This window comes from Hemicordylus capensis, chromosome 6 (assembly GCF_027244095.1).
Source record: "Hemicordylus capensis ecotype Gifberg chromosome 6, rHemCap1.1.pri, whole genome shotgun sequence".
NCBI lineage: Eukaryota > Metazoa > Chordata > Lepidosauria > Squamata > Cordylidae > Hemicordylus > Hemicordylus capensis.
This window is the reverse complement of record NC_069662.1, coordinates 88,822,453-88,850,452: the sequence shown is the minus strand read 5'-3', so window position 1 is coordinate 88,850,452 and position 28,000 is coordinate 88,822,453. Positions and strand designations below refer to the sequence as shown.

General features: G+C 43.6%; 2 protein-coding genes across 4 annotated transcripts in view; one reads left to right on the top strand and one right to left on the bottom strand.

Annotated features, from left to right (window-relative positions):
• The window catches only part of STARD3NL (STARD3 N-terminal like), a 28,517-nt gene extending 27,171 nt beyond the window's left edge, over positions 1–1,346 (top strand). For 2 of the 3 annotated variants that reach the window (XM_053264068.1, XM_053264070.1), the window contains one exon: positions 9–1,346. In XM_053264068.1, the coding sequence (XP_053120043.1) occupies positions 9–61 (53 nt within the window). In that variant the 3' untranslated portion in view covers positions 62–1,346. The remainder of the gene's footprint in view (positions 1–8) is intronic. The other variant, XM_053264069.1, reaches the window with a different exon arrangement.
• A 10,403-nt stretch (positions 1,347–11,749) lies between these two features.
• LOC128330137 (amphiphysin-like) overlaps positions 11,750–28,000 on the bottom strand; it is a 143,023-nt gene continuing 126,772 nt past the window's right edge. The window contains exons 15-22 of the mRNA XM_053262481.1: positions 27,951–27,983; positions 26,091–26,141; positions 24,844–24,975; positions 21,009–21,068; positions 17,428–17,604; positions 14,909–15,157; positions 14,220–14,321; positions 11,750–13,212 (exon numbers count right to left, since the gene is read on the bottom strand). Coding sequence (XP_053118456.1) covers positions 13,105–13,212; positions 14,220–14,321; positions 14,909–15,157; positions 17,428–17,604; positions 21,009–21,068; positions 24,844–24,975; positions 26,091–26,141; positions 27,951–27,983 — 912 coding nt within the window. The 3' untranslated portion in view covers positions 11,750–13,104. The remainder of the gene's footprint in view (positions 13,213–14,219; positions 14,322–14,908; positions 15,158–17,427; positions 17,605–21,008; positions 21,069–24,843; positions 24,976–26,090; positions 26,142–27,950; positions 27,984–28,000) is intronic.

Below are 28,000 nucleotides of genomic sequence, written 5' to 3'. Positions count from 1 at the left end.
TTTTATAGGATCTGATGAAGAATCTGAAGAAAAGCAGGATAGTGAGAAACCAGTTGTATAGCAAATATGGCAATAACAGGCAGGTGGTTCTTTAGAGTAGATGAATCTTGTGTGAAGTGCTTGTTATGAAAGTCTAGATTTGTACAGAAATGAGTAACTATAATCTAGCCTCCATGCTGTCTTGCCACCAACTAATTTATGCTAACAGCGTGATTTGAAGATTTGATTCTGTGTGTGGTTAGCAAGCCCTTTGGAACAAGGCAGTATTGTGTGGTGGTTAAACATTTCATCAGTCTCTGAAATGTCAAGCAAAGCGCCAACATATTTGGTGCTTTTTCATTATAGCTTTTCATTTCTACGTGCTTTACTCAGTGTCTTGTTTAGTAAAAAAAACACAACTAACTTTTGTAATGAAGAACTAGGTATTAAACTTGTTTTGTATAGTTGCTCATGAGGCCCCCTGACATACATTTTCATTCTTTAGGCCTAGTTCTTAACCAGATAAAACAGTAAACCTGTGCTTTGGTTGTTCCACTTTAGTCTTGGAGGGTTCATTTGACTGAACAAAGAAACTTTTTGCACTGAGAAGGTGGTATTTCTGGAAGGAAGCTAGGCTCCTACTCTTTCTTGGCATACCTATTTTGTATCAATAGGTAAGACTTGATATAAAAGAGCATTCAGCTGCATGAGCCATGCTGTCTGATGCTATAGTCAAGAGCACAGGTTTACCGCCTGTTTTGTGAGAACTAGATGCAAGATGGACCTGAACTGCTAAGCTAATCTCTTTTGTAAGCTGTTTGGTGGCTATCATTTTCCTGCTATGAAATGTATGGTTTTCTTTTACAGAGTGAAAACCAGACTCCAAAGTTGCTCAGGATTTGCTATTCTTCGACTGTAAGAATGATATCTGTAGTTGACTTACTATTGGAACTCATAGCAGAATCATTTATTTATTTATTTATTGATCAAGGGCATACATGTCCCTGTGCTCTATAATACCTCACCAAATCTCTATCATGTCTGCATATATATATATATATTGGACTGAATTATGCCTAATATGGAAAAGTACTTGTCTATAATGTATTCCATGATGCTTGAAACTGATTTTCTAATGATCAGGAGGCCACTGGAGAGTGGTGTGCTTGTGAAACTAATCAGTGGTTCTAATACTATATGAAGTAATGCCGTAAAATGAAAGTCTGGCTAATGGGATGATTTGAATTTACTAGATTGTTGTTAATTTTCTGCTAATTTTACACTTTGTTTTTAAAAAAATGTCTTTTTTAAGATGGAGTTATGCACTCTTTGTAAAGGAACACATTAATAAAAATGTGCCATCAGAAGTTTGTGTGTAAAGTTCCAAGATAATACAGTGCTTCTTTGTAGAACTTTAAATTGTTGCTTTTGCATAAGATTCCGATGCTGTGCTCTTGCTGAGAAAGGGAAACTTAGGCCAATTTGTACAGATTCCAAGAGCCCATATGGCTGGCTGGCTGGCTTGCGTGCGTGCGTGCGTGTGTGTGTGTGTGTGTGTAGGTTACATTCTTGCATTACTATTAGCTGACAAAACATAATCCTTTAATTACTCTAACTGAAAATCCACTGTATTTTGTATATAGATAAAAGTTATTGTAAAGTATTGAGCTAGACATTGTCTCTCTAAGCAGGTTTGATTAATTTTTACATAGCTGGTGGATCACTTTGGGTGTGTTTGTGTGTGTTTTGCAAGGGTACATGTGTCCAGTGTTGAAAACACTGCCTTAATATTGGTATGATTTTTAAAACCCAGTTTGATCTAAGCTATGGTCCATGGTACTAATATACAAACTACTATCAATTGGTGTTTCTATGTGCCTGCTTCTCTAAAGAGGTATTATCCAAGGAGCACACATTTTGTACGTAATGGCTGACATGATACTCAGCCTACCCTTCTGTAATGGTAATGTAATGATACTCAGCCTACCCTTTGGTAATGGTCTACCCGGGGCTTCTACATACTCCAAAGGCAGCCCCAATGCTGTTTTGCAGAAGCTGCCTGTCTGGTGGTTTCCCCGTGGGCAAACTATTATAGAGGTTGTAAGCTGTGCATCATGTCAGCCACTGACATCTCTCATGCTTTATGGCAGAAAAGCAATAGCTCAGTGGTACAGAGCATCCATTTTGCACGCATAATGTCTTAGGTTCAGTCTCTGGCACCTCCCAATAAAAGGATCTTGGCCTGCAAGGCATGGGAATGACCTCTGTTGGAGACTAGATAGAGCTGCTCTCAGCTGAAGTAGATACTACTGGGGTAGATAGACTAGTGGTCTGATTTGGTACGATAGCTTCATATGTATAACAAATAAATGCTGGAATTGGATTCTTCAGACCAAATGAGTTGAGCCAAGAGAACAGTGCTTATAATGCAAAAACATTTTGGCTCCCCCTACAGGTAACCAAAATACACAGCAGGAACACTCTGATATTGTGCTTAAGGTGAAACAGAACTTTGCAGAAACTTGTAACATGACAGTCCCTGCTTTGTGTGAGAATCCACCCCCCCACACACAAAACCTTTTAGCAGTAAGAATGACACACACACACACAAAACCTTTTAGCAGTAAGAACTCTATTAAGACTGGATGTCTTAATAGAGTGTAGAATGCTTTCTAGTTGTTGCAGAGAGTAGATAGTAAAATTTAGCTTTGCTTACTAGCTGTTGGACTATAACTCCCATCAACCCGATCCACAATTTATGGATTTGCTCCACAATTTGTGGAGCAAAAGTGGTCTACCCCGCTCTAAGGGTGGCCTTGTGAGCTATGGAGTCCAACTGCCTTCTCAATGTAGGAAATTCTCACCAACAGATGGCTGCCCAGTGTTCTGAAGACCTTCAGTGAGGGAGAGCCCTCCTCCCCCATAATTGCTTCTGTTGTTAAGCTCCTTTAACCTTATCATGTATCTCTTATCATGTTCACCCAAAATCTACACTCCTGCAGCATAAGCCTATTAGATCAAGTCCTGTCCACTGGGGCAGAGAGAAAGAAGTTTCTGCCCTTTTCTGTGTGACAGCCCTTCAGGTCTTTGAAGAGTGCCATCATATTTCCCCTGAATATTCTGCCACCCTGTTTTCAAGAAACTGCAGGTTGCTTACTTGTAACTGGAGTACTGGTGGTCATCTGTCTAGTCACACAGATGGGCTTCATGCCTTGTGAAGAAACCTCCCAAACACTCACAAGCTGATCTTTTTCTGGCTCTCTGGTAGGTAGATAGGCTCCTTCTCCTCCGTTCTAGAGTCCACCGACAAAGGCCCTGCTGCGGGGCAGGCTAGGTGGGTGTGTGACTGGACAGATGGCTACCAGAAGAACTCCAATTACAGGCAAGCAACCTGCAGTTCTTCTAAGTGGTCTCTGTGCATCACAAGCTCCAGGACTTTGGAGGAGGGAAGCAGAGCCCAGAGACCAAGAAAAGATCCCAAAATGTGTCCCTAGAACATCTAAGGAATAGGTGGGATAGCTGAACTCAAAACATTCGTTATTTAACCGAAGCAACAAGTTTGCAGCAGAAAACAGAGGAGTCACAGATAAATTCAGTAGCAAGAGCAATGAGTTACTGAAACAATGCTTGCAAAACTGATCTTCCAAAGGCCACTTCATGATGGGCCCTAATGTCCAGAGTGTAATGCTTTATAAAGGATGATGGTGAAGCCCATGTCGCAGCCTGGCACATGGACTCCAGTGAGAGCCCCCAGTCAAAGGCCATTGATGTGGCCACTGTCCTGGTAGAGTGAGATTTCAGGAAAGCAGGGGGTATCAATCCGGCCACCTGATACACCAGTTTGATGAATTGAACAATCCATGCCTAAATGGATTGGGAAGGTGCCCTCTGGCCCTTATGGGGCAGTCTGTAGGTGACAAGGCCGTGGTGGACCTGAAGAATGCTGTGCGGTGGATATAAAAGGCTAGCGCCCATCTGACATCCAAGGCGTGCCACTTACGCTCTAGATCCGTAGATGGATCAGGGAAGAAAACTGGTAAGGAGATCTATGGAATGTGGAAATCACCTTGAGGAGGAATGAAACATCAACCCATAAAAACAACTTTGTCTTTTTAAAACAGGAAAGGAGGATCACAATGTAAAGCCCTTGACTCCCCCACGCTCCTGGCCGACGTGATCACAAGTTTTGGGCGGTATAAAAATATGTTAAATAAATAAATAAATAATAAAACAAATAAGCAGAAAAATGGTTTTAAGGGTCAGTAACCACAGATCACACGTTGTCATGGGCTCAAAGGGCTTACCCATGACAGCAGTTAGGACACACAGCAAGTCTCATGGAGGGGCTACCAAAGGCATGTCCAGGTGGAGATGGGCCAAATCTTTCAAAAACTGTTTAACCTCCCTTAGGGCAAATAGGGAAGAACTCGAGTCAGGGAAGGTCCGGAAGGCGGAAATCGCAGCCAGGTGGATGCTGACCGAGGACATGGAGAGTCTGGACTTCTTTAGACATAGTAAGTAAGACAGTATCTTAGACAGCGGTGCAGTGGTAGGATCAGAGCTACCATGCAACCTTACAAATTCTGAAAAATGCCTCCATTTCACCTTGTACAATGTCACATGCAAACTGCAATAGCATCCTTCAACTCTGGAGGCCAGGTATCCCAATCCGCCAGTCTGTCAGACGCAACATTTAGATGTTTGAATGAAGGATCTGTCCTTCCTACAGAGACAGCAACATTGGCAGGAGGGGAAGCCAGATAAACAGACTGCAGGAAAGGCAGACAAAGCAAGGGAACCAAGGTCGGCGTGGCCACTAAGGTGTCACCAGGATGCAATTTGCCAATTCAAGCTCCAATTTTGGAAGGACCCTTGGGAGAAGAGGTACTGGTGGGAACAGATATAGAAACATCCCCCGACCAGGATGTTGTGAAGACATCGCCCGGACAGTCTCTCCCCAGCCCTGCTCCGGAATAGTAGATTGGGTACTGATGATTGAGTTCGCTCGTGAAGAGATCTACTCTCGGCGACCCCCCACTGTTGGAAAACGTCCTGCAGTACTCGTGGGTCCAGTTTCCACTTGTGGGACAACGCCTGCGTCTGACTCAGTCTGTCCACTAAGGTATTGCTGAGTCCTTTGATGTGCACTGCAGATAGATGGATGTGATGAAATAGAGTCCAGTGCGAGAGTCTTAGCATCAGAGAGAGAAGGGCACAGGACCCAGTCCCTCCCTGATGGTTTATATATGCCTCTGTCATGGTGTTGTCTCTCACAATTTGAATGTGATGGATATGAAACTCCAGGAGGAAGCCTCTCAACACTTTGAAAACCGCCAGGAGTTCCAGGTAATTTATATGGTGGAGGGCTTCTTCCTTGGTCCATTTAGATGGAAATCCTGTAGGTGAGCCCCCCAGCCATCTTCAGAGGCATCCGTCGTCACCTGCACCTGCGGAGAAGCCCTTCTGAATGGAGTGGACTGCTGGAGATTTCAAGGTGCAGTCCACCAAGCAAGGGTTCTGTGCACCTGAGCTGGAACACTCAGCACCTTGGAGTTGCGATCCCTGAGCAGTCGAAATGCATTGAGGACCATCGTTGCAATAGACACATATGAAGTCCTATGGGTAAGGCCGCCATCGTGGAGGCAATGAGGCCCAACATACATTGTATGTCCCATGCAGTGTGAAAAGTCTTTTCTTACAGCTGCTGAGCTGAACCTTGTATCTGTCTGGCCCGGTCGTCTGGAAGGCTTCCTGCTGCCACCATGGAATTGAATATGATTCCTAAAAATGTATGCTGTGTGTTGATGTCAATTTCGATTTCTTGTAATGGATACTAAGTCTTTCAACAGTGCTGTAGCCACTCGGAGATCCCTTTAGAAGACACTCTGGAGACTTTTCAGACAGCAACCAGTTGTCTAAGTAGTGAAAAATCTGAATGCCTCTCTCTTGCAAGTGTCCAACCACTACCACCATGCACTTTGTGAAAACTCTCGGTGCAGAGGAGAGTCCGAAAGGCATGACCCTGAATTGGAACGCGTTTTTGCCTACCTGGAAATGGAGGTACTTCCTGTGCTGTGGATGTATTGCTATATGATAATAAGCGTCCTCCAGATCTGTGGAGATGAACCACACTTTCTGTGACAGGAGTGCCATAATCTCTGTGATGGTAAGCATCCTGAAGCGTTTGTACTCTACGTAAATATTGAGAAGATGTAGATCCATGATCGGCCTCAGGCCGCCATCCCTCTTCAGAATGGTGAAGCAGGGGGAGAACAGACCGTTCCCTAGGTGAGAGAGAACATGCTCTACTGCTCCCTTCCAGAGGAAGGTCTTGACCTCCTCCTGAAAGATAGCACTCGCAGGGGTGTTTCTTCTGCCCGAATCTGGTGGTCGTTCTGTGAATTCTGTGGCCTAGGCGGACAATGTTAAGGACCCAGGCATCCATCGTGATAAGCTCCCAGTGATCCAGGTAAGGCCTCAACCACGACCCCATCCAGGGGTAGTCACGATTTCTTTTGGAAGGTAGTGGACTTGGACTTCAGCTGGCCGGGCTTGGTGGCTTGAAACTGCCGCTTTCTATACTGCGAATTGAATTGGGTGTATCAGGACTGACGAAATGGATGGTCGTAGGTCTGAGGTCCAGACGAGTGGGATTGGAAGAGATTTTGTGAATGAAAAGGCTTATTAAATTTGGAGCCCTAGGATGACGATGAGAAACTCATGGACCTGGCCATCTTCCTCATCTTTTGCACCCATTCCATCGTTTCATCGGCATCCCAAACAAGGCCGGGCCATCAAAGGGAAGGTCTTCGATCTGCATCCGAGGTTCTGGGTTCAAGCCTGATGCTTGGAGCCACATGTGCCTGCACAGTGAAACAGTCCTCGCTACCGACCTAGTGGCACAGTCAGTGGAGTGTCTGGAGGTATGTAATATTTGTTTGCTCAATCTGCATCCCTCCTTCTGCAAAGAAAGAATAGCCTCCTTTTGCGGGGACGCAAGGGACTCCGGACGTTCTGACCTTTCCCATAGCAGGTACTTGTATCTTGACATGAAGGCTTGATAATTAGCAATCTTAATCTGCATGGTAGAACTGGAGTACAGGCGCTTGCCCATGGTGTCCAAACTGAATCCTCCCTGTCCATAGGGGTAGACAGCATCTTGTTCTTAGACTTTGCCTGCACTGCCTCCACCACTATTGAGTTAGGAATAGGGTATTTTTGTAAAAATGCAGAGCCCTCTGCCTTAACCCTGTACAGATTCTCTACTTTCCTGGAAATAGGGGGAACCAAGGACGGCTTCTCCCAGAAGCTCAATATCCAGTAAAGCCTGATTCATGGGAATCACCACAAGGTTAGATGAATCCTCTTCTAGTATATCAAAAGGGGGGTTAGAGGATGGTTTGACATCTTCATGCGGCTGTATTCTGAGAGACTTGGCAATTTTAAGCATGTGAGCTGAAAAGGATCTCAGGTCCCCAGAAGGAGACAGAGGGACTGTGTTGTCTTCCTTATCCCGACGTTTCGAGTTGGGGGTGTCATGGCTGGAAGAGGAAGTGCTAGACCCTGGTTCAGAAGCTGATGACTAGCCCGAAGACTCCAATATCTTCTTCGGTGGCACTGGGTGAATAACGTCCAAAGTTGGGGTTGTCACAGACTTCGCTGTTTGAGCTGGGGCCATGACCGGTTTAGGGTTCTCCACACGAGGTATTGAAGCAGGGGTTGGCACTAGTTGGGTATACACAAGTGGTTGAGCTGTCGGGGATGCAGTTCCCTGAGAGGGTGCACTCGCCATATCATGTTGCTCTGAATGGCTCCTTGCTTAGGAGGCAAAAGGATCCACTCTGTCATAGAGGCCATAATGATGATGCATGGGCGGAAGAGACCTCCTTCTGGGTCGGACCAATGTTCTTGCACATTGTTGGTAGGGAGAGTGAGACCTTGACCTGTAGCTTCTACAGGCATGCCTTGGATCCCTCCCAGTAGCCATCCCTCCTATGACCTGGTGACAATGACCTTCCTCATAGTGACCATAGTGTCCGGTGTATTCGCTCCCCTCTGGGTCATTCATATCAGTAAATACCTCCTCCTCATAGTCATAGGAGAGATAACATTTAATGGAATGGTATGGTGAGGAATCAGCCCTTCTGGATGTGTACGTATGGGAGTAATCATCTTCCCTGGAGTCCTCAGATTGCCAGGGGTCTGCATCACACTCAGTGGAGTCCCATCTGATCACAAAAGCTAGGCCTGTTAGTGGACGGCGTGTGGGCTTACCACAAAGACTGGGTATGAAGAGGGAGAGTTTGTGGAACCGGGCTAGAGTGCCCCATAGGACTTCAGTGTAAGGATTCCTCTGTCAGTCCCAACCCGGTTGCCCGATTTTACTGCTGCCTCTCCTGCACTGCAATGCAGTGCTTCAGTTTCGCCGCTGACTTGGATGGCTTTGGATGCGGCTCCAACAGCTTCAGCGTCGCAGGAGCTGTCTGTGCATGCGCAGCCACGGATCCGCGTCGGGTGGATCTCGCCTGATGCTCGGCCCGCAGCTGCCAGTACTCTCTTTTTTGGCTTCATAGCCAATGCGTCAGGGGCTTTGTCCTTCCTTTTCTTGTGCTTCTTGTGCCCCTGAGAGAGGAGACTGGGCTCAGTCAAAAGAGTGGCTTGTGGCACCAGAGCCCACAAGGGGCAGGATTGACGAAGCGTCTGGCTGTTCCAAAGCCTGTTGTGTTGGCAGCAGCGGCACCAATGGCATAGTCGCTACAGTGGAGGCAGAGGGAGTCCCCAGAGGAATCCCAGGGCCTCCCCATGGCAGAGCTACCACTCAGATGATACAACTCCTTCCATAGAGACTGCAACCAGAGCGCTGTTAGCTTGTTCCATAATGGTGGGGGCTGACAGGATGTGCGCCCACAGGTAAAGATGCAGATGGGAGGCCCCGTTACGTCATGCCTGTCTTGAAAACTTGAGGCAGTGAGAGCAGGACACAGTCAAATGGGTTTCTCCCAGGCAGAACTGACAGAGACTGTGACCACCAGAAGAGGGGAAGGCTGACTGACACTGGGAAAAATGCTTAAAGGTTACCTAGCCGGCCATACACCATAGATGGCACCGATGTTCCCCTCATTAGGAGAGGTTTAAATTACCTGAAACGAATCGCAAAATATCATGCTGGTCGCTGACTGCAATAAAGAGATTTGATTTGATTTGAATCACAAAATAAATAAATAGCGCACAATGACAAAGAAAGAAGTATATAAAGATGGAGACCAGAATGAATAAACACGAAATCAAATCAAATCTATGTTTCATCTTGACAGAAATGCTTGTATAGAGGTTTCATCTTCAGTGGATAAAAAAAGAACTGAGGAGGAGGGTGTAGAACACGTGATCAAGGTGTAAGGGGGAAGAGCCTATCTTACGTATCAGAGAGCCAGAAAAAGATCAGCTTGTGAGGGTTCTGGTTTCTTTATGCAGGCGTGAAGCCCATCTGTGTGATGGATAGAGACCACTTAGCAGAACCCAGTTTTTTCAACCTTCCATCATAGGGGTTGGTTTCCATACCCTTGACCATCTTCATTGCCAGCCTCTGAATCTGTTCCAGTTTCTCTACATTGGACAGAAGTACAGAATGAAGTAAGACTAGAGCCCTATTTACACGTTCTATTTAATGGTAATCCTTTGTCTGCTGGCCAACCATATGTGGTAAGGGTGTATGTGTATCCCCCCATATGTGTCTTTTCCAACATGGGGGGCAGTCATCCAAATTGCTGCTCTACTAACTAGTATTTGGGCTATGTTTAGAGGAGTGGTTTAGATGAACTGACCCCATTCGGGAAAGGTGTCCCAACATGCTCTGGTGTGTGTGTGTGTGTGTGTGTGTGTGTGTGTGTGTGTGTGTGTGTGTGTGTGTAAGGGATGTATGAGCTTATGGCACGCACACACCACCTTGACACATTGCCAGTGGATGGTTCTGAACTGGCTCTGTGTGTGTGTACGTATGTATGTACACTCACTCTCGCTCCATGTTCAGTATATGTTCAGTAGTAAGCTTCTTGTATTCTGAATTTGAGGAGGCCTGTACCCAAGTTAACTTTTGAAATGAATGCATGTATATTTATATATGTGCAGATCTGCACACACAATTTAATGGCTCATAGTGCTTTTTACTGCTTGTGATTTGGAAACTGTGGTTGTTGATGTAGCCTAAAACTGTGTTTGCTTTTTTGCAGCTGCATTACACTGTTGACTCATGTTCAGCTCCCGATTAGATTGTGTAGATATAGTTGACAAGGCATTAGAAAAATATGGCCAGGGGCTGTATTTTGTGTTTCTGCATTGAATTCAGCAGTGAGAATATTATCCTCTATAGGCTAGGCTTGGAAACAAATGGCCAATGACTGCTGAAACCCCAGAAGTTCAACGTTGGGATGCATATGCTATTTTCACTTCATGTGTTAGTAGAGTGGTGTATGATACAGCAAAGCAGCATCAACTTGGTTCAATTAAGGTATAAACTATTTTGCTTCTACGGCCCCAACAAAATGAGTTGATGTAATGATGCCACCTAATGGCGCAGTGGGAAAATGACTTGACTAGCAAGCCAGAGGTTGCCTGTTCAGATCCCGGCTGGTTTGTTTTCCAGACTATGGGAAACACCTATATTAGGTAGCAGTGATATAGAAAGATGCTGAAAGGTATGATCACATACTGCGTGAGAGGAAGCAATGGTAAACACCTCCTGTATTCTACCAAAGACCACCACAGGGCTCTGTGGTTGCCAGGAGTCAACACCGACTCAACTGCACACTTTACCTTTAATTAAGAAAAACTCTGGGACAAATAATTCTAAGTAAGGCTTGATAAACATGTGAACTCTGGAATCACAAGGGTGCCAAGATATCAACAGGCTATCTCCTATTAATTTGGAGCAATAACCATTCCATTAGCTGTTTATTCCTGAAGCCCCTGAATTGTTTAAACTCATATTCAGGGGTTTCAGAAAACAGCCATTGCTGTATTTGGAATTGATCAGCCATTAATTACACAAGTATGGATCCGCAGTAAAATGTTGCAGTATATCCCTGGTGTACACACACACACACCCAACAACAATCAGCAGATTAACAGGTTTCCCCTCCATTCCTCAGAAGAGTTAACCCACACAGTTTGTTAATTGGGTGGGTGGGCGATTTAACCTCCACACACACACACACACACACACACACCAAGAGCTTAAATGTGTCAACCCCCCCCCCCCTCAGAAACACAAAGCTGTAAAATGACTGGTGAGAAGTTTTAAATAACTGTTCCCCTCGGAAATGGTTGTATCTTAAGGGAGTATCCTTCAAGCTGAGAAATTTCCTGCTCCTTTTTTTTTAAAAGCTTGCCTTCCCCCTCCTCCTCACCACTGTCTAACTGCTCCCTGACCCCGTGGACATCTGCTCCATCATTTGGAACTGGCTTTTGGGGTTGGGGTTATTTTGCCCCCTTACATTCATTCCTCCAAAAGCTGAAGAGAGAGAAAACTGGTTACCCCATGATGGCCTGTACTCCCTCTTGACCACAGGTGTTCTGATTATGCTGTCAAAAGGATCATAACATTCCCAGCTCTTTTGGAACTAGATAGAAGATCGAACTCTGGTTTCAGAGCAGCAATTGGACTTTGTTGTTAAAGTCTAATTCATGTTAACAGGGTGTGCATTAGCATCAATTGGAAGGTGTTTAACTACATACCTAGTACAGACCACATAAAAATCTACAATAATGAGAAGTATAAGCTGACCAAAGGTTTATTTTGAATGACACAACATTGAAAAACAATAGTTACAGATGACTTATTGAAACAGGGTACATCATATTTTTACTTTCAAAGGGATCTTTGAAGGTGTGCTGCATAAATACATATGGTGAAAATATATTGTGTTTATTCCTCTTTCCTCATATTAGACTCGTATGTTTTCAACCAGCCAGTTAAATTTTTAAAATAAAATAAGCATTGCAACTCCCTTTATCAGAATTATCTCATCCCTAGCTATAGCAGTTGGTAGTATAGAGGCGCCTGAGCCATGCCTTCCCGGGTGTTTCAGCAGCTTTGAATGTAAGCTTGGTAACTTTTCATTTTGAAATAATAATTTTGTATTACAAATGCAGATATTAACTGTCTAATGTTTTGGCAATGGAGCAGCTTGTTTTCATTGGAAAATAATTCTTTCCTGTGATGCAAGACGACGAGCAAATGCTTGTATGAACAATACTACATCAAGGAACTACAATGAGTAGGTAAGATATGTGCTAATGCATATATAATCAGTGGTGGCCCACCTTTGAGGACGTATGCCACAAGTCAATTCCAGCAGATAAGAGAGTACCATTCTCGTGTGTGTTACAGCACAAAAGAGGTCTCCCATCCCATGACTCTGCCTATTAGTCTGGAGAGCAGGTCTGCGTATAGGCCCAGCTGTATGCCCAAACCCATAACCAGACTCTTGCTTCCTCCACTGCCTGTCCAGCTTTGCCACTGCCGGTAGCTGTCCATGCTAGCTGTGGCACATATGCTGCTAGCTGGCCACCAATGAATCTTATATGCACTGTTCTATATACACATACAACACATCTGCGTTCATGTATGTATATATATATGTGTGTGTGTGTGTGTGTTTGAAAATAACATTGAAAAACTTTGCAGCAAATTTCTTTTTTTAAAACACATTGAAATTAGTTTGACCTCATTACTACAGGATTACTAATCAAGTCTTCTGCAGTGCAGCCACTCAATACGATACACTTAGTGCAGAGAAGTTAAGGTTCTGGTATTGAGGAGGCTACTCAGATTTGCATGGGAAAGGATCAAGTTACAGGATCACCATAGCTCTGACAAAGTACAAACAAACCTGTTGCCACGTATATGTGAACAAATAAAGACAATTTTTTCCACGTACTGCTTCAAGAATATACTAGCTTTAACTTCTTGCAATCATGCTCATTTGATATGTGGGTCACCGAGTTTTTGTCTGGCACCAGTCTGTAAACCGTGATGGCTCAACTATCAAGGTGGGCTCCTGTGGTTTGGAGAGTTTCAAAGTGTAGGGACTGAGCTTCCTACAGTACTCTTTATGCCTGAGCTGGGGGCTACTCCAAGCGGCGGGTGAAGTTCTCGGGGAAGAGTCCCTTATAGGTATCTGCATCTTTGTACTGAAGCCAGTCAGATTCCTTAATGCCTGTAAACCAGCCAGCATCCTGCAAGGTCAAAGAGAGAGAGAGAGAGAGAGATGCTCAGTTTTTAGACACTATTAGGTGGGGGGAGAGTGAGAGGTGAGTGTATGTTGGGGAGATATGGCTTGTGCCTATGCAGATGAGCCCTTCATTTAAAGGTAGTGTTTTTCAGCCCTTCCACAATTAATCAGTTTAGATGTTGCCCTTGAAATTGTTGTAATAACCCTGGAGACCAATCAACAAAATGATATGGTAGAATATATTTTTTGAAATGAAACACATATTAAAGCAGCCAAGTAAAAGCAGCAATAGAAGATGGCAATATTGAATGAGATTATAAGTCTGGGAAATTAGAAAGGTCCTCCGCTGGAACCAAAAGAGAAATTTGTATGAGTGCCAGGTAAACCTAATGACAGTTCCATTCGTGGGGAACCATGACTGGGAAGGTCCTTTCCCCCATCACCACCTGCCTCACGTCAGATCCTGCGACACTTGGAGAAGGGCCTCTGATGAGGAGCTCTGTTTCGCCGGCATGCATAGTATTTGTTGCCAACGTGATGTGCAGTGTTATGTAGCCGTAATGCTGCACCCCAGGGCTGCTCTGGGATCTGAAAGCAGTCCTGATGCTGTTAAGAATGGGTGGTTGTGCAAGAACTTTGTCACAAATGAAGAAAACTGTAGAAGCATTGCTTGCTCAACCACCCATTCTTAACAGCACTGGGGCTGCCTTCTGACTCCACAACACCCCAGGGCACACTGTTATCGTTCTGCAACACTGCACCTCAGGCATTATGCGAGCCACTCTTCAATAACCGAGGCAGCATTAATTCACTGCAGTTCCCTGTTTCTAGTTCAGGTGTCCAATCCAGTACTAATTCCAAAATGAGGTATGCCTCTTGAGAATTGCTTTCCTCTTTATGATTGAAAATATTAAAGATAACTCAAAACCTGGCATTAAAGCAACACAAATATAATGATTTATTTAAAAAGTCAAATTTTAATGCTGTGAGGCACAGTTCCTTTGCTTTTACCTGATCCGCTGCTGCTGCTGAGGGGATTACTAGTACAATATCTCCACGCAGCAAGTTCAGCTCATCATTGTTAGCTGCCTCAAAGTCATGTAAAGCTTCAACCTGTAGAAAAGAAAACAAGGACTTGCTATCTTCTTCAGTATTCCTCCAAAAGTGCAATATACTTTTAAGCTCAGATATGCTGCTGAGATCTTTCTTTTCTCTTGAATGTCCTCCTTGCCAATTATAATGGCAAAAGATGGACGGTAGTGTTACAAAATATTGAAGGCAGGTGGTACTGACTGTTAACATCTTCCCAGTACCAGCTCTTGGATAAATCTTACTGTTTTGGTCCCCTGAACAAAATTCACCAGTAACATTTTTGGATACCAATATGAATGCTTTGGCCCATTATAAAGAGGGAGAAAAAAGCAGGGCTGTGGTCACTTGAAACACAAAATTCAGAGGTTGATCCACAAAAAGAGACCAATTGTTACTCTTGTGGTTCTGGCAACCTTCACCATGCTACTGATAACTTCAAACAAAGGTAATGTGATAGCATGAGAAAAACTGCCAAACATACAAAGCTGCAGCATAGGAAGAGCTTGCAAAAGGGAGAAGCTTCCACCATGTTGCCTTTCAAGTAGCTGCTACACCACAGAAAAGATGCACAAGTTCCCCTTAGTACATCAATCATTGCTCAGGCAAACCTTAAAGCGAAAGCCAGGTGGCATGCCATCATCTGCTGATACAGGCTGTTCCTCCGAAGGTGCAGGCTGGACTTCCTTGATGGCTTTTGGCTCACTTGCACCTTCTGAAGGTTCACCAGCTGGGCCTTCAGTGCCACTATCTTCCACAACATCTATAGATTCATTCACTACCACCTCATGATCTTCTCCTTCCCCTTCATTATTTGATGCTGGCTCTATTACTACTGAAGGGATGTTGCTGAGGTTTTCCTTAGGGAAAAAGGGAAATAGTTGGAACAATAACTTAAATCTTATTTAAAAAATCTTATTTTCTAAGGTCATTAAGTGCTTCATAGTCGTTCTGAGCTTAGACTCCAAGCAGCTAGAAGGACTAAAACAACAACCCAAACACCCGCCCATGTGTTTTTTCTTGTGCATTCAGGAGAAATACAAAGAATCAGTAGCTCTTATGGATTTCAGGAGACTTTGCTAGCAAACTTAAGCACTTCTTACATCCGCAACTAGAAATTGCAAATTGTTGACATGATTTAATCAAAATGCCTCTTTGACTGAAAGTTAAAGTGCTTAACTCTGGTTGGGTTGTGGTCCTAATCTGAAACATAGGAAGTTGCCATATACTGAGTCAGACCATTGGTCTATCTAAGCTCAGTATTGTCTTCACAGACTGGCAACAACTTCTTCAAGGTTGCAGGCAGGAATCTCTCTCAGCCCTATCTTGGAGATGCTGCCAAGGAGGGAACTTGGAACCTAGATGCTCTTCCCAGAGCGGCTCCATCCCCTGAGGGGAATATCTTGCAGTGCTCACACATCAAGTCTCCCATTCATATGCCACCAGGGCAGACCCTGCTTAGCTAAGGGGATAAGTCATGCCTGCTACCACAAGACCAGCTCTCCTCTCCTGTTGTAGTCAACATAGGAAAAATTTATTTCTTTTCCAAGGTGTGTCCCTGATTCAGGGTTGCCAGCAGACCTCTCCTTGGCTCTAAGGAGATTAGTGAATCTTGTGGGCAGGAAAACTCAGTATAAACTTAAGAGCACACATAAAGGTAATGTGTGCTGTTGAGTTGGTGTTGATTCCTGGTGACCACAGAGCCCTGTGGTTTTATACATGAAGGCTTTATTGCCATCTCCCATGCAGTATGAGATGATGCCTTTCAGCATCTTCCTATATCTCTGCTGTCTGATATTGGTGTTTCCCATAGTCTGGGAGACATACCAGCGGGGATTCGAAGCCGCAAGCTCATGCTTGTTAGTTAAGTCATTTCCCCGCTGCACCATTAGGTGGCTGCAAGCATACCCACCAGAAATAGCAGTAGCAAGTGTGCTTTGAATTACTTTAGATTTTTTATGTGGGCTGGAAGGCTAGACAATGAGACTAAAACTTTGTGGCGCCTGATTATAAGAAAGCTTCCTCAATCTTTTTTTTTAGCCTACTTTCCCATAGGCTTATGAGATCATCCAGCATTCCATGTGTCCATGTCTCCCCCCCACCCAAGCAATGCATGGACCAATATGAACCAAATCAGGTATAGTTGTAGAGACACATCGGCACACCTCAATGGCATAGTTGGTGATGATGCCATTCACCCCAATTCAAGATGGCAGACACAAACATTTGAACCAAATTTGCTACAGATGTAGGAACACATAGGGAGGCCTCAATGGCATAGTTTGTGAGGTCATCCAGCCCGATTCAAGATGGCGGATACGTAAATGTTTGAGGTGCAAGTGGGCTAACTTGTGAACCATCTAACCAATTTAAACCAAATTTGGTACAGTTGTAGTGAGTTCTAATAGCACTTAGCAATAGCACTTACATTTATATACCGCTCTATAGCCGGAGCTCTCTAAGCGGTTTACAATGATTTAGCATATTGCCCCCAACATTCTGGGTACTCATTTTACCGACCTCGGAAGGATGGAAGGCTGAGTCAACCTTGAGCCCCTGGTCAGGATCGAACTTGTAACCTTCTGGTTACAGTGTGGCAGTTTTACCACTGCGCCACCAGGGGCTCTAATGGTAAAGGGGAATCCAGTGAGGTCACACAAATGGCCTCTGTGCATGCATGGAGGTCACTAAAATGGCCTCCACACATACGCAGAAGCCCAAACCGGTCTGAATAAGGCCCAAACTGGGCTGCTGGTGGTCCTGCCTACCCAGGGGGAGGCCAGCAGGAGTGGGGGGAGCTGCCACTGCCTCCCTCTCCCCCCATGGTGGCCGCCACCGCAGCCGCCACCACTGGCACTTGTAAGTACTTACTCCCCTCCTGCCCACTTTACTCTTAGGCAAGCTCCTCATCGGATTCCCCTTTACCAGTAGAACTCCAAACTGGTGGAACTGATTCAGTCTGAGCTCGAACCAGATCAGGTTTGACTGGGCAGAAAACAAAACCAGTCTGGATTAGAGCTGAACCAGCAAAACTGGTTTTGTGCACATCTCTAGTTTGTAGGGCAGACAGTATAGATCCTAAAAACTCAATGAAAGGATTATAAACAAAATACAATTCTGCTTCTGTTACCTGAGGTTCCTCTGTAACTTTTCCTTCAGTATGAGGTTTGTCACTTTCATCAATATCTTCGGATCCAGGGATAGCAGCAACTTCATCACCTTCAATTACAGTAACAGCTCCAACAGTCTCATCTTCCACTACAGGACCTTCCACTACAGGACCTTCCACCACAGAATCCATCTGTAACTAATAGGAAATACAAGGGTGGGAAATACACACACACGCATATATATATATATATATCCTTCTAGATACGACCAAGCCACATAGCAAACAAAGGACCTTTTAAAGAATTCAGGTATTGACACCTAGTATCAAGAGACGTGTTAATTTGTTTCTGTACCTAGTCTGAGAAAAGTGAGCCTCATAACCATCCAAGTGCTCCTCATTACATTATCCCATAATTGATAGCTGTCCTCCATTGAAAACGAATACCAAAAGCTATGTGTTTGTAGCCCTTGTTTTGCCTTACAGCTTTGAGAGCTTCAAAGAACTGGAAACATTCAGCAGGTGTGTGACTTGCTGTATGGTACTATGCAGCACTGTAAAGGTACTAGGGATGTGCGGACCGGTCCGGGGGTTCATGGTCTAACCGAACCCCGCCCACCCACCCCCATTCCGTCAGACCGGAACCAGACCGCCGGGTCTGATCTGGCAGGTCAGAGAATTTTTTTTAAAAAAATTATTTAAAGTAAATGAGAAGTACCTTTAGCCCCTTCAGGGGGCTTGCTGAAGCCACAGGGGTGGGGGGGGAGATCCACGCAGGTCCCCTCTCCTCCCGCCAGCCTTCCTCATCACTGTCGCAGCCATTATGTAAAGCCTTTTTGGGCCTCCGTATGAGCGAGCAGCCGCCATTTGGGTAGCTGTCGCGCATGCGCCAATGCCCTCTGCGAGGCCGTGGCTTCAGCAAGCCTCCCAAAGAGGCTAAAGTTACTTCTCATTTACTTTAATTAAAAAAATAAAATAAATTCGTGGACCGGTCTGGGACCGGTTCGATGGGGGGCCGGACTGAACTGGCCCGGTTCCGTTTGAGGCCGCTCCAGCCTCGAACCAAACCGGGCCAGACAGTTCCATGCACACCCCTAAAAGGTACACAATCTACAGTCATTCTTTGCCAACCACTAGGGTTCCTCGTGGCAAAGCCTTGTGATTGACAAATTCACGGCTGGCGAGGCAACAAAGTCTATGGGAAACATTAGGGGAACCGTGACTGCAAAAAGACTTTAAAATAAAGGGAAAATACAAAACAAAATGCTAAAAAATAAAAAAATAAAAATCCAATATCACCAAGAGTCACCAAGAGTAATGATCAGATCAAGCCTCTGGAAATTTTTGACACTGCCCCCCCCGCCGTCGAATCAATCAAAGGCATTTTAAATTGGCAAGGGACAGCACGGTCACCAAGAGGAATGAGCAAATCAAACCTCTGAACCCTGCAAAATCGCTGAAACAATCCCCCCATCACCAAAAAAAACCTCACCAACCACAGATACTCGGGTCGCAGTTGGCAAGACCTGTCACAATTTCCCATTCACATATACTGAAAACTGCGGTTGGTAAAACCGTGGTTGGCAAGGGATGACTGTGTTTCCTTTTTTATTGTATATATTTTGAGCATATAACTATTGTAAACTCTGATGCACGTCTACACTGGGGCCAGTTTTCAGATGCCTGTAAGGTAAACCTGATTCCTCACATTATTACTCCATACGTGATGACTCTCAGCCAACTGTGTGAAGTGATTTCACTGGAAAGGATTTGAGGGTGATGGAAAGTAACTTCCTATTGTGGGCTTGATCTGTGATTGCTCAGTCACATATGCAAGTCACCACTTGCTACTGCACTCATTGTAGCACGAGCCTGATTTACATAATAGGTAGTATAGCATGGTGGCTAGGAGAGTGAGCTATGAGCCATGGCATCATTTTCATTACAGGAGCGATTAAAACAAACACCTCACCATGTCCTGTGATAATGCTGCAGTCTTGGGCATATGAGGAATTAAGAGGCGTGATGATTTTATTGCGCTGCACAACTGCAATGATGTGGCTGTGCAGTGGAATAAAAGAAAGATACACTGTCTGACATGATGCATAGTCTACCATTATCGTAATGGGCGACCCGGGGGGGGGGGCTGCTGCAGACTTGTAAAGCAAGCTCCGATGTTGTCCAGAAGCAGTGGATCTGGAAGCAGTGTTTCTGTAGGTCTCCCTATACGCAACAATGGGGAAGCCTACAGAAATGCTGCTGCCTTATCGGCTGCTTCTGAGCAGCATTAGAATTTGCTTTGAAGTCCGGGGAGGACCATTGCAGTGATGGTGAGCTACGCCTCATGTCAGCCATTCTTTTTTTTTTTTTTTAAAAGAACCCTCCTTGGAGATGAATGACAATAAACGTGGTTCCAAAAACATCTCCCAGTTGTTCCAGGGACACATTTGTTTCAGAATGTTCAGAAACAGGTACAAATGGGGGGCATTTACATTCACTTCAATTTGTTCTGAAAATGAACTCACAGGCCTAGTTTTCAGCTATAGCTGCAGGTGAGACCAGTGCATAGTCATGTCCCATAAATGTCCACAAGCAACCTAGTTCCTCTGTGGTGCTAGGTCAAAAATCCCTGGATGCTGCATCTGAGAAACCCCACACGGAACATACAGAAACATACTTGCATAAGACAATGGCTTGTAAAATTGCAGCGGGATACTGTACTAGATGTCTGCATGCTAATCCAGACCCACCTATTGTTCTGCTTTGGGCAGGAGATAGTTTATGTAATCACTATAGCAGCCACATATTCATGAGTAGTATTTAGATACAAATGAGAAGCTATACAAGTCAAATTATATTCTAAGAGCACAAGCAGCCAAAGTGAAGAATTCTTCCCAATAATCTCAATGAGAGAAAGTTTCCATTAAAGCAGGGATTCTAAACACTGGGTCTCCAGATGTTATTGGACTTCAGCTCCCATAATCCCCAACTAAAGGCCACTGGGGCTAGGGATTATGGAAGTTGGAATCCAATAACATCTGGGGACCCAACGTTGAGAATCCCTGAATTAAAGGACATGCTCAGTTCTCCTACTGAAATCATTGGGCAACATAATCCACAGCCTTCCAGTGATGGAAGGAGATCCACAGGTTCACATTAAGCCTTCAGCATTCCTGTGATGAAGGTTTCTTTGCACAGTAGACTAGGTGCTGAGGGGGAGTAATTTTCACATCTCCCGTATCTCTACAAGCCCTTTCCACTTGTATTAATTTGTTCCTGAGGGTTGTGTCCTCAAGATTCTTGAGTCAAGAACAGATTTATATACATGCACAGGGCTTTTGGAGCGAGGGGAGATATGCAAAAATCACCTCCTCCCCCCCCCACCTCCACATCCAATCTGCTGTGTAAAGAAAGCTTCATCACAGTGGGGGCTTCTTGTGATTCTGCAGCCCTCCTTTCATCACCGGACTCTGGATCATGTCACCCAGTGGGACTCAAAAATGTGGGCTGTATAGTGTTGCAGATGGATCATGTGGTCCAACCTTTTGCTCAAAACATCAAACCATGCTTTCCGCTGCTTCCCCTGAGCTGTTCATACCTACCTCACACTCTTTCTCAGCAAGTCCACTTGTCTCCTTTTCCCCTGCTGCTTCTAGAGCATCCTTCATAAAACCAGAGATATGATTATAGCATGTATGTCACGCTTTTCACCGCAAGAGAAATTATCAGTAATGTTAGCACCACATGAAAAACAAGAAAGGGACACCTACTGCAATAGGCTAACTAGAAAAAGAAAAAGGGGGGAAATCCAGCTTGGATTTCATTATTTTCATAATGATGGTGGTGATGGGTGATAAGTTTAGAATGATGCTGCAGGAAGTCAAATTTTCGCTATTTTTGTAATGATACCATTAGGATTTTATCTATATCTAAGCAGGCAAAGAAATGCAATGGCTTCCCCATGGTCAACAGTAGAACAGCTCCATGAATGCAAAAAGTGGGGGGAAACATCTTGGGACCTGGTTGTCTGTTGTAAACTGATGCTAGCATCTAGAAATCTGAAATATTTATTCAGTGCTCCAAGGCTAGTGACTAAAAGTTTGATTCTCATCATTCAAAATGATGCGGGAAATTAGGCATCTGATGGAGATTTCCAGCATCATTTTGAGGAGATTTTAGTAATGCAGTTGGGTTGTGTATAGCTGATTTTTCAATACTGCATCAATAGATCCATGCATTTACTTTAACATATGCAAGCAAAGATGCACGGGCTATGCTGTGTATAATCTAAATGTGTCAGGTCATTGAGAGAAATCTGTAGCCCTTAAGACTTTAGAACCACAGAGCAGTTGGTTCCATTGAAGCAACTGATTGTTTAGTTAGTTACTTACATCCATCCTTAGTTCTATTCAACAAGACGTAAGGTGTAATTACATCTTGGAAAGGAGAGTCCTTTCCAACATTCAACATTCAAAGCTACCCTAAGCTTCCTCCCCACCCCCATTAACGTATGTTGCATTATATTCAATTTTGATATCCCAATCATTGTGGCTTAAAAATAAATAAATCTAGAATTGCCTGCAGTTGCCATCATAAACCCCAAACATGTCCAGATGTCACGACAAGCCAATTGTTGGGTTACTATGGAAACCTCTCACAGTTTCATCCTGTTAAAAATTACAGTGTTATATAACCCCCTCTTTCATATCATTAATTTGCTTTTGGAGCTGCCACAGCTGAAATCTTTGACTATCCTTTTCAAGTCTAGTTAGTTGCGCAAATATGTCAGTGAAAAGCTTTATTGCATATAGCAGGGACAATTTCATATAAAAATCTGTGCGGACAAACATCTCTGAATCATGGTTTATGCTAAGCTGGCCAACCAAGCCTTATTTCCTAGAAATAAAAGGGGGAAAAATCTCTCCAAGACTGAAAGGAGATGTTACCAAAAGATTCACTCTGTACCAGGCTAGGCACAATGCATTGATGCTGACATGTTCTTTATGGAAAAATACTATAGTATTCTGGCTAGCAGATCCCCTACAGATCAGTATTCACAGGTTTTGCAGGCCAATGTGCTATTTCACCATGGATGGGCAAGACAAGAAGCTTAAACTGATTAATAATGACAGAAGAGTATTACTTTGGGCTCCCTATGGCCCAGTTGCCAGTGCAAGCATCATCATCTAGACTTGAACCACCTCCAGAAGATGATCTTCTAGTTTCTTACTGAAAACTTCCAGAGAAATTTGAATAGCATCAAGATAACAATGACTATATTTCAATTCTGATCACCAAAGCAGCAATATCAGCTGCTCCAATTTGATTAAATAATTATACCAATTGAGCATTAGGCTAAGTTTTTTGTGTTTCAGATAAAAGCAAGCACACAGATCCTTTAAGTGCAAGAAGAGTAGCCTAGGGACAATTAAGAATTAAGAATATACAATTCTTAACAATATATATTCTTAACAATTAAGAATATAACAAAATGCAAAGAAAAGCATGGAGTGCCGGTCCAAACATGCATTGGACCAGACATGCATTGAAAACTCCCATTGGTTCACTGTTCACAACTTACTAAACTTCAGAGAATTTACACCCAGAAAAGACCTAACTTCCTTCATTTGATTAATACACTGATGGAGTTGATGATTTTCACTGTGTGCGCGCGTGTGTGTGCGCACGCGTGTGTGTCAAATGGCCAAGGTTAATAATACATTTATAAATTGAAGTACGGCAAATGCAACTTGATTATGCCATCATATGGCTGTGACACAAAGAGAAAGGACTTTTGCATGTACACAAGTTGCACAGCCCTCAGCGACATATTTTCAAAAGGTGCAGGGTTTTTCTGGAGGTGGAAAAGATCGGCCAAAATCGCTCCCAATGCACAGGGACACACAGTGGCTGTGGAGAAACCTCCAGCCGCATTAAGAGCATGCAGCTTCTTTGCATCGTTAGCCATTGGCTCCAACACACCAGCTGCTAAATTCAGTCCTCAAATCGAGTGTGTTTAACCTCTCCTCTCTATGCCTGATGCAATTACTTAGGTTTCAATGTTTTAAAATGTAACCAATTACTCATGGCAGGGCATGACTGAATTACTTTTCCAGTTTTGTTAACATTTCCTGCTCTCATCAAACAATTTAGAGTGATGTTATTAGCACTTATGACAAAAAAAGGTCTTTGTCAACCAGGATATTATGCTATTTTTATTGCCAAAAAAAGCTGGTATCAAATTCTCCAACATTAGACCCCTCAAATGTAACCAGCTGGCTCATGACTGAGTCATTTGTTGCCCTATTTTCACCACTGCTACACAAAATTTAGCTACCATACAGGTTGTAGATTGATTTATATCTGAAAGCAATAGCTTAGTATGCAGCCCCTCTGCTCTGTCCAGAAACCTCCGCAACAGTGGGGTCATATACCTTGTATGGGAGCCCTTATAAAAGGGACAATATAACAAAACATGCAGTTATTGTTTTTGTCTCCTCTGACCCGCATCGGCAAGTTCACTCCGCTAATGCCACTTTGGAGTATCTACCCTGCAGGAGTGCAGAAGGGAGAACATTATGTCTGGCCCTAAAAAACTCCTTGGGCAACCTGGAAAAAGTAAGCATGGTTAAATAGCCTGCAGGTTGCCATACAGAATTTACAACCCACCCCTCATATTCTGAGGCATCTTGTTCACTTCATTTTGGTATTCTATATTGTGCAACCACTGAAGAGATACCTGTTTGGCTTGCTTGTATCCTAAATGACAAGTTACTGTATTCGGACAGAAAGTTTGCTCTAACAATGCTGTTAGATGATTATTTTATATTCTGCAAACCAAAAGAGGCTATCAAATGCCCTTCTGTGCTCTAGTGTTCAACATAGTGGACACCATATCTGAAACCTTCTCACATTTATCAGCAACCATATGAAGTGTATCCACACTAGTCACCATCAGAGAAGGATGACTACAATCCAGCCATGCATATGCATGCTAAAACGCATTAAGCCTAGAGTATCTGATGCTATTCCTGTTGGTATTGCAGAGTGTGGATGGGTCATGCATTCCCATCCACGTTGCAGTGCAAATGTGTACACATCTCTACACCTCTCCGAGACCACTAGTCATAAACATCAACCCTGCTGTACACAACCGGAGCTAGATTAAGGGCCAGCATACTGAATGTGTAAAATTGTTTATCACTGCTATGTATGCAATAGCTTTCAAATACAATGGCCTTTGGCCATGGTGGCTGGGGATGATGGAAGTTGTAGTCCAACAACATATGGGGATCCAAGGTTGGGAACCCTTGCTAAGCAGTTCTAAAACCCCATAAAGATGAAAATGGACATGGTGGATGAAATATGATGAGCACACAAACATAACGAAGCACTATGTGGATGAGTGTGAGGGCACATGAAGTACCAATCACTCACCACAGCTTCAGCTGCTGGCTCAGTAGCCTCCACAGGCTGTGCTCCTGGTTCGGTAGCAGAGGCAGCCACATCAGGAGCACTGAGGGCTTCCTCAGTCGGGAGTTCTAAAGATGGAGCTTCTTCTGCCTCAGTCTTTAGTTATTGTTTTGTGATTTTTTTGAAAGGGTAAATAAACAAATCTCAGTGACATATGTTGTACATTGACAAAACCCATTGAAGAATCCTGTACATTGTGGGACCAGGATAATTGCAATACTAGAATTCTTCTTTTGATGATCTTGAGATGTTTCAAAGAAGTTGGAGAAGAAGGGAGCAGGGGTTATTTGTTCTTCCTTTCCCCACCTTTTTAAAAACAAACAAAACTTTCCCCTGATGGGATGGTTTCCCCACTTCTGTGGAGAAGTACAAAATGTTCCAAGGCCTCCAAGGCAAGCAGGGGCAATAAATAAATAAATAAATCTCCACCCTTGTAGTGGAATCCTCTCTGTATTTCTGAATCAGCCAGGAACCTACTGGAAAGCAGCAGTCCCAACATCAGTTCTGGAAATGCCTCTGCTCTCACTGAAAGCTGGGGTTCTGATTTAAAAATTGGTGAGGTCAGAATTCTTCCCTATCTTCAATTCTCTCTCCTTTGGACAAGTTGAAGAAACATGGGGAGAGGAAGCACAGAGCATTCACACCTCCTCTCTCTTGCCACATTCCTGGAACACCTTCCCAAGCAGCTTTTAATGACTGGCATATAAAACAGCCCTGATATTTCAGAAGGCTAAAGGCATAGATCTGGTGATGCAACTGAGAATCTACACAGTTTCCAAGTCTTAATACCTTACGAAAAACTCATGCTTAAAAGAGATTGATCACAGCATCCATGCATAAATGACTGAAACCATCCTACTGAGTGATACTTACTTGCAATTGCTTAAATATCACTGGCCTAGACCTAATAATGTGTATTTTCAAGTTTTAATAAGCATCCTGATCTCAGTGTGTTCATACATACTGTTGCATGCTGTTTCTTTCAGTAACAGATGACCTGCTCTTCCCTCAGCTCATGCAAGACAGTCTACTGGGTTTGCCCATACACCCCATATTCCATGTTCCAAGACGAGTGAAGAAGAGAATGGGTACACAGAAAGCACCTCAGTGGCACAGAAGTCCTTACAAGCAAGCAAATCAAGTAACACGGGTGGGGGGTACACTTTAAGAAGGGACATGCAACACACACCACAAGAAATGCAACACCTTACCAAGTTATCCATCACATTATGGCTTGCTTGCATTGAGAACAGGGAAGTATCCTAGGAAGGTATATAACACACACAAAAAGATAGAAGACATAACATTAATTAAGGATACACTTGTAACGGGCTATCAGAGTCTAATTATGTATAACAAACTCATCATGTCATATGAACAAACAAAGCAGAAAATAATTACATTAGATAGTGGGTGGCTTGCAGATCTTTCACAAAGCTCCACTGGCAGAAGCTCCTTTGGTGAACAGAAGCAAAGCCGTGCTTCTGCAAGGGGTACTTGTGCAAATGGGATGTTCCTTCCACTTGTGGAAGTTGCTGTGCCATTCTGCTAAAGGTTTGAGTGCTACCCAGTAATACTAGGATTTATTTTCCATTTATTTATTTGTATGCCACTTCTTGGCACTAGCTCTCAAGTGGCTAACAACAGCATGTACAACCTATATAAACCTAACTACATAATCAGCAGTATAAAAAAGAAAAGGATTAAAAACACACCTGGGAAAGGTACATTCTATTTAATGGTTCCTAATAATTTCCCCCACTGGACTGAATAGATTTTAAAATGCCCAAAAAATATGGTATTCATACGTATGTACGTACATATGTACATATGAAATTGGATAAAACTTAAGAGGTAAATGAATTCCCCCCCATTTCCGCCCCCGCCCGCCCCCCAACCAATACTTTGCAAATTGAACAGTGCCAAATTTTATTTGTTAAAGTCTACTTGGTCCTAGAAGAATTACTGAAGCAAAATTTTTGCAAACCACAAAGATTGAATCCACTAACCCCTAATATTGAATCTTACAGAGGTCCACGTGATCTAATGAGAACTGCTGAACACATTTCTTTCATTAACTTGATAGGTTTTATTCAATTTCCATGGTGTTATTGTATATGGATACCATATTAAAGATAGTGGATCATATTAAAATTGTGTGTATTATCAGGCCAGCCCTTAGTGAGCACAGTATTGAATATTGAGTTGCTACAAACAGCCATTTCAGGGGCAAATGGCAGCTGAGTGGCGATATATGAAATATCACTGGAGATGCATATCTCATATTGGAAAACACAAAATTAAGAAATAATGGAATACAGTTGAATCAGGTGATATGTTCAGTCACCAACATATTTTGGGTCAATCTCATATACTTATGAAATGGAGCTGTATCAGATTTGGAAGAGAAACACCAAAGGGGAGAAGGGCTACCCCAACTCCGTGGTACTACCCCAGCTAAAGAGATGTTTCTGGTCTTAAGCAAGTCTTAATTATGACTATGAGGACCAAATTCTTGCTTGACAAAACACTACAAGCTTCAAAACAGCTTTTTTCCTGCAAGCAGTTTGGTTATAATAGTCAGTGTTTGACAACACTGGCAGCTGCTGAGGGTCCAGAGCCCTCAGAAGGATCCATTGCTGATCCTTGAGACCACCATCGTGTCCACATCCTTCATGTGGTGGTGGTACAGGAGGAGCAGTAAGTCTCCCAGCAGTAACTCTCCCAGGGGAGCCCTCTGAAACCTGGAGTCACCCCTGGTCATACAGTGAAGTTGTTGCTAAAAATGGGCAGAAGACATTAAATATATGCCTTCAAAATTTTGGTGAAAGCAAGTTTAAAACAAACTACTAGCCAGCTGCATATTCAAATAAATACTGAAACCAATCTGTTTAAAACTAGACTTGCAGAAGGTGTGTGAGATTTAGCATGATGATGACAACTTGGTAAGGGCGATTTGTGTATCTTGCATTCCACCAACCCCGAAGTCCAGCATTTAGGGACTTTCAAGATTCATTCTCTTTCACGTCTTGACAAATTCAGGATTTCTCTCAAACAAGAGGACTTCTTACCTGTGTGAAACCATTAAAATCACTGCTGGATGCCTAAGCAAAATTGGAAA